The 17105-nt window shown below is 38.2% G+C and overlaps 1 protein-coding gene across 1 annotated transcript in view; it reads right to left on the bottom strand.

Moving 5' to 3' along the window:
* Positions 1 to 1424: 1424 nt before the first annotated feature.
* Positions 1425 to 17105, bottom strand: part of HELB (helicase (DNA) B) — a 16125-nt gene continuing 444 nt past the window's right edge. Inside the window, 12 exon segments of the mRNA XM_010561955.1 lie at positions 1425 to 1746; positions 2291 to 2756; positions 3031 to 3149; positions 4094 to 4298; positions 4846 to 4905; positions 6360 to 6444; positions 7470 to 7600; positions 8565 to 8706; positions 9510 to 9681; positions 10721 to 11593; positions 12947 to 13173; positions 15652 to 16026. Of these exon segments, the coding sequence (XP_010560257.1) occupies positions 1645 to 1746; positions 2291 to 2756; positions 3031 to 3149; positions 4094 to 4298; positions 4846 to 4905; positions 6360 to 6444; positions 7470 to 7600; positions 8565 to 8706; positions 9510 to 9681; positions 10721 to 11593; positions 12947 to 13173; positions 15652 to 16026 (2957 nt within the window). The 3' untranslated portion in view covers positions 1425 to 1644.

The raw sequence follows: 17105 nt of genomic DNA, 5'->3' as shown, positions 1-17105 counted from the left end.
TAACAAATAAGTATTAAACTGTAAAGTATTTTTGTACAAATTTAATACTTTAATAGCATGATATTTATCGTCTGTTGTTTTTTGAAATTCAAATTGTTGCAAATATTTGTATGGAAAAACTGTATAAATTGAAATAAACAGTGATTTAAAGACATTAAAAATGAGATAGAATTTTTCTACTTAATATTTTTTCCATAGCTGTAGCAAAAAATACCACCTTTATATTTGTGGTACCATTTTTCCTGCCCTGTGTGTAAAAAAAAATTTAATAATTGTTAAAAGCAAGCAAGCTGTCCCAATTTTAGTACGATTTGTCTGATGTTTGATTAATAAGATGACTGTTTGATCTCAAAAATTACAATGCAGCAAGTCACAAAGTACACAAAAAAGGTTGAAAGTTGAATGTTACTTGATTACTTGAACTCCAACTTGGACTTCTGCTTCTCTTACCAAGATCATTACCAGCATATAACTATTGGCTAAAGCAGCAATGGCAAGTTCTACATCTCTTCCAAGTACAAAGTGGGAAAAAGTTTCTGTGTCACTGATTGGAACTTTCCTGTGCTATTTATAACAAGATTAAAATCCATACTCCGATGAAGCTTCATGCCTGTAGTTCTGCCACATTGGAAAAGTCTAAAGGAGTCCCCTTTATGAACTGTTATTTTTTGACTTGAGCAAACTGCAGTTTGGGCACACCAGTTAGTTACAGCTTCTCATCAATTCTGCAGCATCAGGAGGTGGATAAATCTTGAGATGGATGGCTACAGTCTTTAGACTTAGAAATCCCTGTGTGTTTTTTAAGGGAAGGTCTGGAACGTGTAAGACCTGTAAGTTCATTGTCGTGGTTTAACCCCAGCCAGCAACTAAGCACCACGCAGCCGCTCACTCGCTCCCCCCCCCACCCAGTGGGATGGGGGAGAAAATCGGAAAAAAGAAGTAAAACTCATGGGTTGAGATAAGAACGGTTTAATAGAACAGAAAAGAAGAAACTAATAATGATAACACTAATAAAATGACAACAGTAGTAATAAAAGGATTGAAATGTACAAATGATGCGCAGGGCAATTGCTCACCACCCGCCAACCAACACCCAGCCAGTCCTCGAGCGGCAATTCCCTGCCCCCACTGCCCAGTTCCTAAACTAGATGGGACATCCCATGGTATGGAATACCCTGTTGGCCAGTTTGGGTCAGGTGCCCTGGCTGTGTCCTGTGCCAACTTCTTGTGCCCCTCCAGCTTTCTCGCTGGCTGGGCATGAGAAGCGGAAAAATCCTTGACTTTAGTCTAAACACTACTTAGCAACAACTGAAAACATCAGTGTGTTATCAATGTTCTTCACATACTGAACTCAAAACACAGCACTTGTACCAGCTACTAGGAAGACAGTTAACTCTATCCCAGCTGAAACCGGGACATTCATTCTTCACCAAAACAAAAGAATGATAGGATTTTTGATGACTGACACACCAAGGAATCACCTACTAAGAACAGATCACTGAAAATATAAAAGTCTTGCTTTAAAACAAGCTGTTCTTCACAGAACATGCAAATACAGAAAAGCCTTTGAAAATCTGCATACCCTGCTTCCCTCTTCCAAATCTTGAAGGAAACAGGTTCAAGAAAGGTTCACAACAAGGACAGTTAATGGTTTGTTAAGCTTTTGAAAAGCTTCCTTGGAGTCGGTTGTTCCAAAGTTAGATTCAGAAGTCTGGAAGACTCAAGTGGGGAATCTTGTACTGTTGCCTGCAAAACAAAACAAAATTGTTATCAGAGTTTGAACCAGAACTAAACTACAGTAACATCTTCAGGGAAAAAAAAACCAAAACCAAAAAAACCCCAAAAAAACCCACCTTTCTCCATGACAGAGCTCAGAAATGCAATATAATGAAAAAAGCATCTGTTAAGCATCTTTGCTTATATAAAAATCAACAATTAAATTTTATATCAATCTTTCACAGCAAGTCAGCTCCTAAAAACTGACTTCTGTACACAAAGAATAAGCTATTATAGGCTAGGCTAGCCAACGGATCACTCCAGTGACTAACAAGATGTAAAAATTTACTGCTGTTGACATTGTAACTTCTTTTTCCCTGTTAGTCATATATTACTCTGGGAAAACATCTGCCAAACTTGACTGCTTCCATTACTGGTCATCTTGAAAATTACTAAATAAATAATAATAAAACAATCATAACAGTATCCAGGTGACTTGCAGTGGTCAAAGAGCACAGAAGTTTGGGTTAAACTTTCTCAGTAAGGAGATACTTACAGAGGGTATTTTTGTAGCATCCTCGGAATTCTCTGCAAGAGTTTGTTGTCTTTTACATTGATACGGCTGCAGCTTGCTCGTCTGCTCTTCTTTATTGAGAACTGCTGACCCTTCCTGTTTAAACAAGTCAGTCAGAGGTGCGGATGGGTCAGGAGCACCTTGAGTTACGGAAACGGACCGAGTCTCAAGTTGACTTTGCCAGCTCTTCGTCAGGGAAGAGGAAGTTTGTTTGGGACAGTTGCTTGCTTCTGCGATTGCCGCTCTCAAAAATGTCTCTAAGCGAGTTTTTCTGGGTATATTCTTGTTAGCGACCGCTCTCCTGAGGTGCAGCTCTTCAGCTATAACATAGACACGGCAGCGTCCTCTGGTCACGGCTGTGTACACATGCTGCCAGTGCTGACGGCCAACATTGCCAACCACGTAGACAATGGTTTTTGCCTCAGAACCCTGAAATGTGTTTAAGAACACCTTATCAAATTAAGATCTCCAGTAAGTAGTTTAAAAAAAAAAAAAAAATAAAAAGAAAGACAGACAGGTTGACAGTTTACAAGAACAAGGAAGTTGGGACACCTTCAAGAGTATTTTCTATCCTGCATTCAAGGAATTTTAGTTTTAAGAGAACTTCTTACTCTTTCACATGAAAATACAGTGCATTAGCAAGATAAAGCCATGAGAAAGTTTTATCAGCTCATAGTTTTGTTTTGTTTGGGGTTTTTTTGGTTTGTTTTGTGGTTTTTTTTTACCTGAAATGCGTGAACAGTTTGGCCCATGCATGTTTGATGTGACACAGATTCTTCAGTGCCTTATACTTCACAGTGAAAGTGGGGCCGTACACGCTGCTGATGGTCAAAAAACGCTGTTTATCAGTCTCTACATCCTAAAGAAATAGCACAAGAACACTCAGCAGTAAGGAAGGTTGTATCAGCAGTTCGATCAATGTCTACACATCTGTGTGTGTGCATATGCTAGCTTTCCCTGAAATTACAATAGCCACAATGTCAACCTAGTGAAATAGTTTCAGAAGACACTAAACCCAAAAGACTGCCATCCTTCACTGACTACCTTCAAGGAAAATAGTTTCAGTTTCAGAAGACACTAAACCAAAAGACTGCTATCTCTCACTGACTACCTTCAAAAAAAACAGTTTCACTCTACAGGGCCTACCCTAACTCCTTCTGTTTAGTAAGAAAAATGCTGAGAAAGGAAGTTTTACCCCCCCAGAAAACTTAGATTATCCTAAGGTGCAATGAAATAATACCAGTGAGGCTGTTTAATGATTTGTTGCCACAAATGGAGAAAAGCCTGCTCTCTCCCGCCAACCCTGTATGGTCCCCCTTCCCCATGCACAAATACTGATGATACTTTCCCTGGACCCTCTGCTGAGTCAACTCAACTCACTGAACCCAGCAGAAAAATACAGGGTTTTGTGTTGCTGGATTTTTTGGTCAGCTTAGTTTTCTGCCAAAGAAGAACTCAAGCTGTAACATTAGCTTTGTTCTTTACTCAAGACTACATTTCTACCTATATGCAAAAGATTATGCATTTCAGTTACAATATATTTGAGTATTTACAGAATTTATTTACACTGGACATTAGCAGACCAACTGAAGCACATTTACAAAAACACCCAGAGATTTTTTTCTTTCATTCTCTATTGTGAGTCAGCCTCTTCCTTGCCTTTCACACAGTAGTTTAGCAGGAGAACTAAGTCTGTCTTATGAACTGAAATTATAAAGTGTGAATTGTTCTGTTCTGGGGATTCAACAAGGACTGAATCAGTTACCACGGGAATTTGTGCAAGTTCTTGCAGCAAGGACTTACCCCTGTTATGAAAAATACATCCCCATTGCATAGTCGTTTGCCCTCCTCAGCAGCCTCTGTAGCATGAGCCGTTTCTCCACTTTTGCTTTCATGGTGCTTAGGATCCTCTCTGAAACCACAGTCTGGCAAGAGATCCCTGAGATATGTATTCCGCGTGCAGACAATCTTGTCATTAATTTGAAATGAAGGTTGGTTTTTATGGTCTCTAGGTCAGAGAGGAGAAGTGTCTTTACAAAGTATGCATTTACCATCTCTCAGTATTTCTTCTCCATCCCCTCTCTATACTTGGGCCAGATTAAAAACTTAATAATGTTCAAAAGAGTTAAGACAACTCAAATTTAAAAGAAGTTTCTTGAACTTTTGTAGAACACAGTAATATGGAGTAGCACCAAAATCCTGCTTCCAAAAATATTTCAGAATCTATTTAGAAATCATACAGTGGCAAAAAATAATCAACCTTGACAGTCTTTTTCAAGTCCATTTTAAATAATTCAGCAGCAACTCAAAATCTTGTAATTCACATAATGACAATTTAAATGAAAGGCAGTTCGTTACCTCTGTTCACAGTCCAGGTTGAGATTAAAGAACCCATCAAAGAAAGTTTATTACATAAATGTTTCTAACATAAATAATGAGACCTAGAAGAAACATTAAAAGTTTTATACTCTTATTTTAGGTTGTTGGCCTGGCTGTAACACTTCCAAAAACAAAGTGAGATTGTTCAAAGTAAAAATTGCAAGACACTGGCTTACCTGGTTACATGATTTGAATAGTGTTGGCAGCAAAGTTCATTTATTAGATCACAATCTTTCCTAAATCATACAAAACAAGAACATGAACAAAATCGTGATGTACAAAACAAAGTTACATGCAATGCCACATTAGCATTAATTTATAAATAATGGAAAAAGCCCATTTTAGCTATGATGATCATCCACCAACAATTAAAAACAATAGCTGATTCAGAGGTTAGAAGATAGAGCAGTAAAGGAACAGTTTTGTCTAAATACCATAGAAAGTGAGCCAAGGATGTTTGCAATGCATACCTATATTAGCTAGATTTGTTTTTAAGATAAAGAAGGAAACTAAAGAAAAACTAAAGTCTGGATATATTATTTTCTGTCTGTGGATGTATTAAAAATAGTCAGGTTTATTCGCTTTTTAAAGACCTGGAATTTTAAATGCACATTATGTATCTATAAATATATTCTAGAAGAATCTTACACGGAAATCGTTAATAACAGTATTGTACCTGAATGCAGACTGAAGAAATGAAATTGATTTCGGAGTTCCTCACCATTCACAACAAACAGGTGAACTAGCTAAAATTTATAAATCACTTATTTGAACACTAGTAACCTGTAAATAGTGGGTGGTTTTTAATTGCTGAGAAAAGGTTCTTCACAAATAGAAGTGGAAGAGTTTTTTCTTAAGTACCCCTCTGTGCAGAAGTGTAAGTTTATGGACTATTGGTACTACTGGACATTACATTTATCCCTTCAGTGTTTCTGTGAGGCCATCCATACTATTCACGCTCCTGTTGTGGTTCACATTACCAATGATTACTAACCTTTCCAATCTTCCTTCAAAGTGTGTTAGAACCCTACACCCCACCCCTTCTTAAATGATGAGTACTGTGCTTCCGAAAACCCAAACTGTAGGCATTCACCACTGCCCAGCAGAAGCACTAATGCCCATCAGATTATGTGACTAAATCTGGCCCTTGTCCCATGGCCAAAATGCAAGTATCTTCTGTCATTTGGTCAATGTCCACCTGTGACAGAAGCACATATAGACAGTAGGTTATATGTTCCATCATGCACCCTGGAATTCACACCTGCCGTGATGCGATACGTTTGAATATGGACATGTCTTTGTATTTTGCAGGTTCCTCCTGCAGTCAAGCCCCCACTTTTCGCTTCTGAAGAACACTGCACTTCTTTAGCAAACACCACAGCACAAGCTCCCAGAGAATCTACTACAAAAAGCTGACTGCTTATGTCCATCCTTTTTTTCTTTAGCATAAACAGTACAGATGAACAGGAACATAAAGGCAGAAAATTAACATTAAGCTTATAGAACAACGAAGCAACTCTCCATGGAGAGACTGGGGGGCAACCAGAAGATACAGGAAAAGACACCTAGCCTGTTGTTCTCTCTAGTAATTTTATGACGTTGCCACTAGTCTCTCCAACTCAACACATTCAGCTCTTTTTGGATTGTGGCTGCTAGCAAGGATTTTTTCAGTATCTGCATGCTCCGTTACCTTCTGAAAGCAATGAACTGCGATTGTTTGGCATCCTCCAATCCTGGTCCTTTTTTAAGTAAAGCCTTTATAGCAGTTTGCAAATCTGTTTTGGAAGACACAAGAGGTAAGGCATTAAATATGCAGAACAATTTCAGAAAGAAAAATATAATTCAATATGAAATTGCCTTCACTTATTTCTTGCTTCAATGACGTTTCAACTCATTTAAAACAAAAAAAAAAAAAACAAAACACAAAAACACCCACATCACAAAACACCCACGTACATACTCTCCCAAAAAAAGCATCAATCATGCAGTTATCCCACTATTAAAATCTCAAAGATGAGTGATATGGAAGGAGAGAAATTATTTCTCTGTGTTAAACAGCTGCATAGAGCATCTTTCATGCAAAATAAAGTTCTGATACAGCACATTAAAGAGGTAAAGGTAGAACATTTTTAAGCCACAGACCTATACATTTAGATTTCACAGAAGAAATCCAGTTTTAGTGTTCTGTTTGCTAAGTTGCTATATTAAGGTAAGGTGATGATACTCACTTTTTTTTTTCCCCACATCCCCCCTGAAGCTTTTTGATGCATATAAAGTAGAGGCCGCTCAATCCACTTATTCAGTAAAGGCCAAAAAAACCAATAAAAAACAACTGCCCTAACCCTGACCCGAAAACATTTTAAAGAAATACTGGTGTCCCCTCTGCTTCCATCTCCCTAATTTGATTCTAGATTTGGCAGCACATTCCTGTCCAACACACCATCCTGTTACAGCTGCTCTTTACTCAAATGATTCACCTCCAAAAAATTCAATCTTTTAAGGTTTGACAGCTCCAGCTACAACATAAAAAGGTGATCACATCCGACTACACTGGTGGAAGCTGTATCACCCCCATTTCAAAACGTAACTGGTGAGCTGGAGCTCTACAGAGTATCCTTTCCACTTAGGGGTCTTGCTGTGTGTACTTACAGAAGGCAAAGGGTAAACTATGAATCTAGCATTTACATTTATACCACAAACAAAACCAGACTAAAATCTTCCCCAAATGTTAGTTCCAGCCAAATAGTCTATGCTTTACCAAAGGGAAAGTCAAGATCACAAACTGACTGTACACACGTACTGTCACAACCCCCACCAGCAGGCAAAGTAATAAAAATGAATTTCTTCTCTGGGCTTGGCATTGTCATTTCCTCATTCCAACCAGGAACTTCCAGCACCTCATCAAATTCAGGAAACATCCGCTGAGAGATTCTTGACCAGAGCAATGGAGGGAAAATGGAAAAGAAAAAATCATCTCCAGTTAAAGGATTCCAGTGTATCATCATCTACATCAGCCTGAAGTTCACCATTTATAAATTTTTGGTCATCTACTCTACATACACCAAAACCTCTTTCTTCTGATCATAACAATTTCACATTTAAAAAATTGGTAATTTATTCTCTAAACCTTTCAGCACTGCAGCAGATACTTAGTACTACCTATAGAGTTCTTTTCATGGGAGCAGACTGGAGTAACACAGAAGTGTTACTGAAAAAAAAAGTGAGAGTGTTTGTAAAACACTTAGTAGTTCTGGACATCTTGCAAATATTCAGAATATTCTCAAATTCCTAATGAACATCAAAACATCTCAGGCACTCAGACCTAGATTTTGTTGTCTGAGGTTTTAAAAAAAGAAATCATGCACTGACAGTAAACAAGATTATTTCCAGACCAAAAGTAATGCAAATGCTGGAAACATTTAGAGGTTCTAGGTATTGATACAGCAAAAATAAAAAGAAACTCTGATTTAATGGCCCTTGAAATCTAAACAGTCAATGTAATTCAGCCAGTTTTAGCTGTTGTCACACTTAACCAGCAATGTCTTTAGAACTTCCTTTTTAGAGAAGCAATTGTAAGTCATTTCAGAAGGCATAAAGTGCATGCACAACTCATTTGAAAACAACAGAGAGTATTTGATAGTGAAATACACCCCATAAAATTCAGGAATATTCCAGCACACACATTTTTTTGTCCAACAGATACACTTCTGGAAAAATTTGTGGGGTTTTGTTGTTTTGGGGGTTGGTTGGTTTGTTTTTAAAACCAGTGTTACTGATTTTGAATAAGAAACTGTAACAGAAGCAGTACTAGAGAGTCAAATCTGGATGCACTACCATTTTGCAGGTAAAGGACCAGACCTACTACAAGAATGCTTCTTATATAAGAAAATCCTACCTTGATGCATTATCTACAATTAGTTGCGATTCAGCTCTGTGATTAGTTTGCAGTTCCACAGAAAAGCCTCTTGATTTTAGACCCTCAAAGACATCAGCTAACATGTTTCCTGGAGCTATGCTTGGTAGCTGTCTAGTATCACCTAAACAGAATGCAAATTAGTATTTGTGAGAAGCAATTACAGTTCACCTGTTAAAAACTGTCTTGAAAAAAACACACCGGAATTAGTAAAACTTCAACCCTCTCCATAGTAACATCCTTCCTCAATACAATTCATGTGAAATAAAACTTTCAAGACTCTAAGAAACATTGTTTGGGGAATCAGGCTGTAGTGTAGTTCAAATTTTTCATATTCGTCACTCAGCAATGCTTTACTAGCAGGTGCAAATCGCTCTGCACGATGAACACTGACAGTGATCACATCTTATTCAAACACATTTTGAAAGTTACATATTTAAAAACAAATGCCATAAATGGCACACCAAAAAGCAAACCTCTGAGAAAGCAGGAAATTCTGATTTTACATGTTTTTGTTTTCCTTTCTGAATTAAAACAAGATGATCCTAGCATTAAGAATGACATGAAACCTCCCTTCTAACATGTGATTAATATGCTAACATTAGCTTCTTTAAATTTAAGGAAGTCAGAAAAGTTTTCCAGTTGTAAGACGTAATAAGCTACCACATGGAAGTCATAAGACTTTCAGAATCAGACAAAACACTGCTAAACAGAGAATGGAGATACTGATACTTTCATAATGACAGTTGAGATGGAAAACTGCATATCTCATCTGACCTCAAGAATAATCAGAAATATCCAAGTACAGAACAATTTAACATTCTGGGGTTTTCAAGAGACAGTGAGACCAGAGGCAGCTCTGATAATAATACACAATATGCAGTGTAAGCAAGTATTGTATAATGCTAAATTTGCTTTTTCACTTACCTAGAATAATAAGTTTGGAAAGCTGAGCATTCTCACACAAGAGTTTTAAAACGAAACTAAAAATCCGTACAGACACCAAACTTCCTTCATCCACAATCAGAACCGTCACAGTAGAAAACTTCCACGGCTGTACTTGTCCACTCTGCTTCCACCGTTTAAAACTAAAGATGATCTAGAAACAAATCGAAATAAATCAAGCTCTGACACTAATTAACTGTAAACAACTGTCTTATAAAGGCAGCCAGAGTGTGGTATCTCCTAACGTTGTATTTAGAGCTATTACTGGAAATTCTAAACTCAAACCTGTACAGACTCGGAAGACTCAACCGTTCAGTCTGATTTTCCCCCTTGGTGAGTACATATCTAGCTGAGATTATCAACACTTACTTACACAAAAGCAGAGAAATGCATCTTTTTTTTTTTTTTTTTTTCCTGCGGGGACCCTAAAGGATCTAAGGTCAGCCATTAGATGGCTCAGTAACAGAACACCTACTGCAACTTGCTGACATTAACAAATCCCCAACATTGCACGGGGAAGGGGAACAGGCAACTATCCAGTCCCCAAAGATAACCTAAGCCCACAGTAGTTCTTATGTTACTAAAATTTTGATTTATACAGGTTATTCCACACCTCCAACGTCTTCTTGGCACCTTCCACTACCTAGGACAACAGAGACTTGACCTAAGTTTATTAACAAAGAGTTTGCTTTCTACTTTTTTCTAAAAAAAATTGTGCAATATTTAACAGTGATTAAGAAAACACTGTGTGAATGAAATTTACCTTATTATTCAAGCCCAGGCTACTGATCTCTTCATGTATGTGCAGGTATCAGTATGATTGCTATGCAACAGGACACTAGAAAACAGGTCTGCCATCTAGAAAGTATTTGTCTTCATAAAACAAACAAAGAAAAAAACCTGAGAAGCTAAAAAGACCAGGTGCCCTAGAAAGGCACAAATTCGAGATGTATATAAGTAGAAAAAAAACCCCAAAGTTACAGCAAATAATGTATTTCAAAGGATTGATTTATGATTCCCCAAAATGTAACGCTGACTTCCAAATGCTGACAAGCTGTACCTAAGCATTATCATTAATAGCTACACATTTCATAAGGAAAGTTCAATAACAGGCTTTTTTTTTTCAAAACAAGAACAGACAATGCCAAAAGGTCTTTCAGAACACAATATAGAAAAAATTTAAAATTCCTTACCTGATGCAGTGTATATGCAGGAAGCTTAGTTTTTTCACTCAAAAGGTTTGCTGCGCTCCCTGTAGGTGCAGTAAATAGTACATTTAAATGTTTTTTTGTGTGCATGTTCTCTGACTCCCAATGACAATCAAAGGTATTCCATTTCTCAGATGCATCCAGGTCTTCTTCAAAGTCTTTAGAAGCAGCTTCCACTTCTTTTTCTATCTGCATTAAGTGATGAAAAAGGCAGCTAACTATTGTGCTCTTCCCAGAGCCTCCTTTTCCACTTATGATTGTGACAGGATTAGAACAAATCTTTTCCATAGCAATCACCTGATGTGAGTCTACCTCTGCTTTACTTTGGGTACCAGATGTAGACCCTACTTCCTTTTCAGGAAAGGGATTTTCACAGTTATGATTGTTCGGACTATTTTCCTTCAGATGTTCCATTTTATGAGCCTGGGTAACATTCATTTTGTTATCTAGCAGTTCTCTTGATGTCTCAGAAACATTAAGTATCTTTCTCACATCAACATCCAGTTGCCATGAGCGGTTTGACAGAAGGTCGCCTATATACTTTGCAATGGTTTTTTCAGATTCGTGAAGATCTGGCAGAAACACTAGTTTTTTCTCCCTAATCACTATGTTGTGATCTTTCAAAAATTCAAGAGATTGCCAAACATGCTCAATGGACATATCTTTAGATACAAAACGAGCTAATTCCTCTTGTTCTTCGTAAGTATGTCCCATGTCTCTGCACCGTGTCTTGAGTTGATTGTACAGAATTAATGCATTCTTCTTCAAGTCAGGAATCTTCCAGAGGAGATGTTCACACTGACAAAAGGCGGCCCACATTGCCTCACAGCGAGAAAGGTTCAGCTCCCTGCGGGTAATCTTCTCCCCAAGAAGAATAAAAGCAAACATATATTTATTTCAGAAGATGTTAGCCTCTTGCTGAGTAACATTCCTCCTAGTAAATACAAATTGCAATTCAGAGGGTTGAGTCTACAAAAATTTATGTATTTCTCATAATGTACGAAGTTACAGTGCTTTTCAAGCTATATGAAAGCAAGATATTTAAGAGTAAGATGGAATGAGAATTCTTCTAAGTCACCCTTCTGTATAAAACAGAAACTTGTAAAAATCAAAAACCTGGCTCAGAAATCGGGTATTAGGGAGAACTCGTGCACACCTAATTAGCACAATTTCAGGTAAAGGCACAAAAACTGTAGAGACAGAGCATAGAAAAGGCATCAGCCAGAATACCGTACCCAATTCTGAACGTGCTACTTCATGCTATGCAACCTTTACAGAGACCACCGCAAAATAGTGAAAGACTGAGATGTGCAAAAAAGATGAACCATTGAGGGAAAGAAAAATGAATTGGACTTGCTGAGCCTTAAGAGAAAAAGCTGAAGAGAGTTCTCAGGCAATAAAAAACCTGCAGCGAGAACGCAGGTCCTTGGTACAAGAAACAAGAGAGCAACAAGTCTATATTGCATCAAGGAACAGTCAAATTGGATATCAGGAAAAGCTTTTTAAAGGAAAGGATGTAAAACACTGGAACATATTGGCTAGACTGCTGAATCTCTGAAACTGGAGGTCTTAAAGACAAGTCAGAACATCTGTCAGTAAAAGCTTTGGGGGGCTGAAGCAGAGGGATTAACTAATCACATTTCTGAACTATTAAGCAGTAACTCCCATCTGAGGTACAGGAGTGCTAAGGTGAGGTGCAGCAGTCGCACAGCAAGTGTAGCAAAGGAAAACAGGAAGGTAAGCAGCAACCACAAATCCCATTACAAAAGAGGAGAACCACTAGACCAGATGACCTCTTACAGAGTAACTTATCTATCTTACTATGAAAGCATAGATACTGTTCTATGTATTAAGAACAGAAAATCTCATTTGCTGGTATAAAACTGAACAGGACAACTGAGGGTTTTAAATTAGCTTTCTTACTTTTGGCCCAGTTACCTCAATTATTTGTTGCCTGTAGAAAAGACTAAACAAATGGTTGTAACAAAACCACTTTTACAATCTTCTGAGATGAATTCATTGTAGACCAACTGGAAAAAAAAAACCCTTTGCTAAAACCAAGTCCAGTACATAATCCATTTCCAAATGAACTAAGCTTACCTCCTACAAATACCCAGTTAATAAACTGAGAGTAACTGAAACAGAACTGTATTCTAATGAAGCTCAAATGTAACAAACACCACATTTTTTTCCCTGCTTAACATTACTTACACTGCTGAATCCAAGTTTCCATGGCTCATTCTTTAGTATCTCATCCAATTTTGTTAGCATCTTGTCTTGAAAAGGTACTTCCTCACCATCCATACCATTGTTTTCTTCAGTCTTTCTTTGCCAACACACCATATCCAACAGACTGGAAAAATGATGTGGCAGAAGAATCGGCAAGAACTCCAGTATCGTCGGAAAAGTCAGAGCTACCAATACCGCCTTCCCTGCAACTGTACGCACCATAAACCAAGAAAGTTTTAAGCAATATACAAAGATATTTGCAAAGGCAATTTAAACTGACTCTGGCTTTTATCCTTCTGCCTCCCCTACATCCAAAACATTCCAAATTTCTTTCAGGTTCTTATTCTTTTTAATCCTTTTCAAATTCTTTTAAAGTCTGTTTTCCCTGAACTGCCTTGGGAAAAAATAATGTAAACAGATGACATAAAAACTGCAACTAAATGTACTCATTTGGAAAATATGTATTATGCACTTGGTTTGAACTGCATACTCAATAGCATTTTGTAGAAAGTCAGTTCAGACCTCACCACACCTGCCTCTTACCTAAAGATAATTTTCAGACAGATGTACAGAAGAACATTTAAAATCCAAAATAAGAAGAGAGGTTTCTAAATCTGTAGTATCAGATCAGTAGAGGAACTTAAGAAAACAGTGCTCTCCACTGGCTTTCTCAATGACCCCAGAAACTTAACCTACCACTTTCCCTGTTTGTATCAGTCCTGGGATCTGCAAAAGGGGGAAAATGAAACTGATTTGCTGTATACCTTGCTTTAAAAAACAAATTTCAGAAGAAAGTGAGACTTTTATAAGTTTTACCTCTTGGCCAGAAAAAAAACAAAGATAGATGCAATTTTTAATTAAGTGTTAAGGAAACTCTGTAATTCCAAATATAAAACACCAGTTTTTCTCAGTTAAGTACTTTTTCTCATCACTGTCTTACCTACAGAAAGGCAAAGATAAAACCTTTTCCCTTTAAAGCAAGTACTTAATTTACACAGGGAGAATCAACACACACTATTGCCACACAAAAATATCATGAAGGCCTGAAGAACAAACTGCTCGAGCCCACAACAATTAATGACAACCAGAAAAAAATGTCAATAGTAATAGTAGCAATATGACCCACCAGGGAGGTGGGTTGTTGTTTCTATTGCCCAATGATAGAGAAAGAAGAAAACTTAATTTGTAGTAAAGTAATTTAAGTTAGATATTAGGAAAAATCCACCAACTAGAAGAACAGTGAACAGGATACCTAGGCACTCTGTGCAATCTTCACACCTGAAGATTCATGAACATACTGGACAAGCCTCAGTCAAAAGTGATCCATATATCCCATTAAAACTCACGCAGCGAACGAGATCTGAGTTGCTACCACTGTCAATTCCCATCCCTCTGTGGTCATGAAAAGATTTAAAGTCCACAAACAGGGGTTAAGAACTTTTCTACCATCACAAAAACAAAACAAAAAAGCCTCAAGTCCATAAAATTGTGAAAATTTTCTTCTCCTTATACATGTGCTCTGGAGTAAAGTCAGCTCAAGTCTAGCAGAAGCTCTGAACTCTCCTGTTAAGACACGATTTGACCTCCGAAATAGTCACCTCCATTTTTTGACCTGACACTGCCCAGTAAACCAGGTACCAGAAGACTTTGCTTGCACCTAACAGTAGGTAGACTCAAAGTGTCTGTACAGATTTATGCAGAATTTAGAAGACCTCCTCCGATTCAGAGCACTGAGTCCCCACAGCCCACAGATGGCTCTGCACAGCACCAACCCAGGACTGCCTGTGTCCACATCAGGAACATGGTATAATGGAAGCAGGTCATCAGAGCAAAACAAGAGAGCTAGTGCTGAAGACACATCTTGGACATCTTGAACTTCTGTATTTCACTGTTTTGCTTCAGACCAGCCGCAGTCTGGTCCAACAGACTGAATGCCCATTAGGGGTTGGAGTACCTTAGGTGTGCAACTGGGACACATCTTTTGGGTTTCATCCAGGAGGAATACAGTCAATACTCTTGGAGACTGCCTCACAATGAGGACAAGAGGGATGTTTGCTTCAAAAGCACGCTCTGGATCCAACCTCTGACACTCATGTAGTCACACCAACATAGCCCACAACAGGATCCTCAGCAATCCTGAACTATCTCCATGTGGGGACACTCCAGTGTTTCCGCACTCTGCTCCCCAGCTACACCAATCTGCTGATGGGCAGGATTCGAATACACTTAGATAGCTTGTTTAGTGCAGCTGATTTGTACTATGGTGAGCTCATTTGCTCTTCCCCTGCACTACAAAGAAGCAGCTATACTATTTCTGAACACCTATTTGTCCTAAAAAGCCATAACCACCATGTTTAAGCAGTGCTAAACCCATTTTTTAATAAGCCTTGTTATATCTGAATAAACTATAGGAAGCCAGCACCAGTGTCTTTGCATCCCTAGCACAGACAATCTACTCAGTAAGCCTACAGAATTCAGGAAAGTCCTTCTGTGTTTCTAACTGTATGCCTATCTTTAATTGATCAACTGTCCCACTGTCCTCAAATTTAAAAAAAAAGAAGAATCTTTGCATATTCAAAATTCATTTGAATATACACTTCATATGAAGACATGGTGGCTTGAACACAGTATCTGAGATAGAACTCATTAGCTTATAAAACAACCAAAATAGCACAGGATATACCTACATGATTTTGAAACATGGTAGAAGATGTCATAAGCGCTGGTGTCTCCTTGATTCTTCCCTGTCTGTAAGTGTGAAACTTGGAACTGTTTTAGTTTTTCTTCAAGATTTCTAAAACTCAGCACAGACCTCCTAGGAAGCCAAGTAAAAAACTTTTTGCTTAAATCCTCAGGAACAGCACATTCCTTAAGAAAGAGCGAAAAAACTTGTCGGTTGTTTTCTTCTATATCAGTCCGCAGAAAGTATGATGGATATCCTTGCATAAAGTACGTCGACCCCCTTTTTTCAGCTTTAATGTTAACTCTCCACCAAGGGTCAACCAATGGAAAACATCCAACTACTACACACTCCTTTTTAGAGTTGTCTTCTTGTATAACAACTGAATCATTAAAAAGAAAAACAAAACCATTGTTAATTGATAGTCATAAAGATTAAAAGTTTGGTCTGATTAAAAGAGTTTTGTTTGTTCAAAGCTTATTTTTGTCTTTTGTATAAGTTGCAGTAGTAAAAGTAAAGCAGGGTGTCTCATAAACTTCCTGATGTCAGTCTTTCCAGTAGTACTTAAAAACAAAAGCAAAACCAACCTCAGAAACAGGCGCTAAAACTGCTTCTCTAAGTGTCAGAACTACAAAATTAAACTTGCAAATGAATATTAAGCCAATTAAACACATTAGCATACGGTTTAATATCACACTATTTATGCCAAGTCAAGTTTGCCATTCAACTTTAAACAGTTTTGCCACGAAGTATTGCATCACGGTGCCTATGTTCTCTTCAGATACACTCGTATACCAAATACTTCCTGCAACTGAAACCACCAAAATTATAAGCAATTAATATAATAAACTCTTAACGTTTTGTACAACCTGGTTTGCCTCGTCTTCGCCTCACAAAAATTAATACACCGTTCCTCGATCCATGACTGGGGGGACTAAATGCTACGACCAGAACAAAGCAAGCACCTGCGTTTAGCAGGACCTCCTTCTCACCAAACCGGAGTACCAGCAGCTCTATTTATCCAACTTGCCTATTTTGCCCTTGTTACCTAGCTCAGTTCAGCCATTTTTTAAACAATTTTCGGATAAAATATTCTTGCTAGGCAGAAGTTGCTCCTACGTCACCTGCTTTTCTGAGTAGAAAGTAGAGATTTTTAATGCCGAGTATCAACACTTTTACACCTCGCAAAAGAAAAAAAAAAAAGCATTGTTTTTGTGTTTTAGTTCACTTGACTGTTAAAACTTTTATGTTTTCTTACTGTTGCAACACTGCGGCCACACAACAGCGCAAATTACACCGCCCTCCTCCCGCCGCCCCGTAACTCATCCCCTGCTGCGCGTCGTTGTCCCCCCACTCGCCAGGCACGCAGCAGGCGCGGAAGGCGGGAGTTTCGATTTCATCTCCGCCCGAAAACATTCCCCGCCGGCGGACAAGAGCCTCCCGGCCCCGGCGAGCCGGCCG

The sequence above is a fragment of the Haliaeetus leucocephalus genome, unplaced genomic scaffold, assembly GCF_000737465.1.
Source record: "Haliaeetus leucocephalus isolate CR32 unplaced genomic scaffold, Haliaeetus_leucocephalus-4.0 Scaffold151, whole genome shotgun sequence".
NCBI classification, from domain to species: domain Eukaryota; kingdom Metazoa; phylum Chordata; class Aves; order Accipitriformes; family Accipitridae; genus Haliaeetus; species Haliaeetus leucocephalus.
This window is presented reverse-complemented; position numbering and strand designations above follow the sequence as displayed.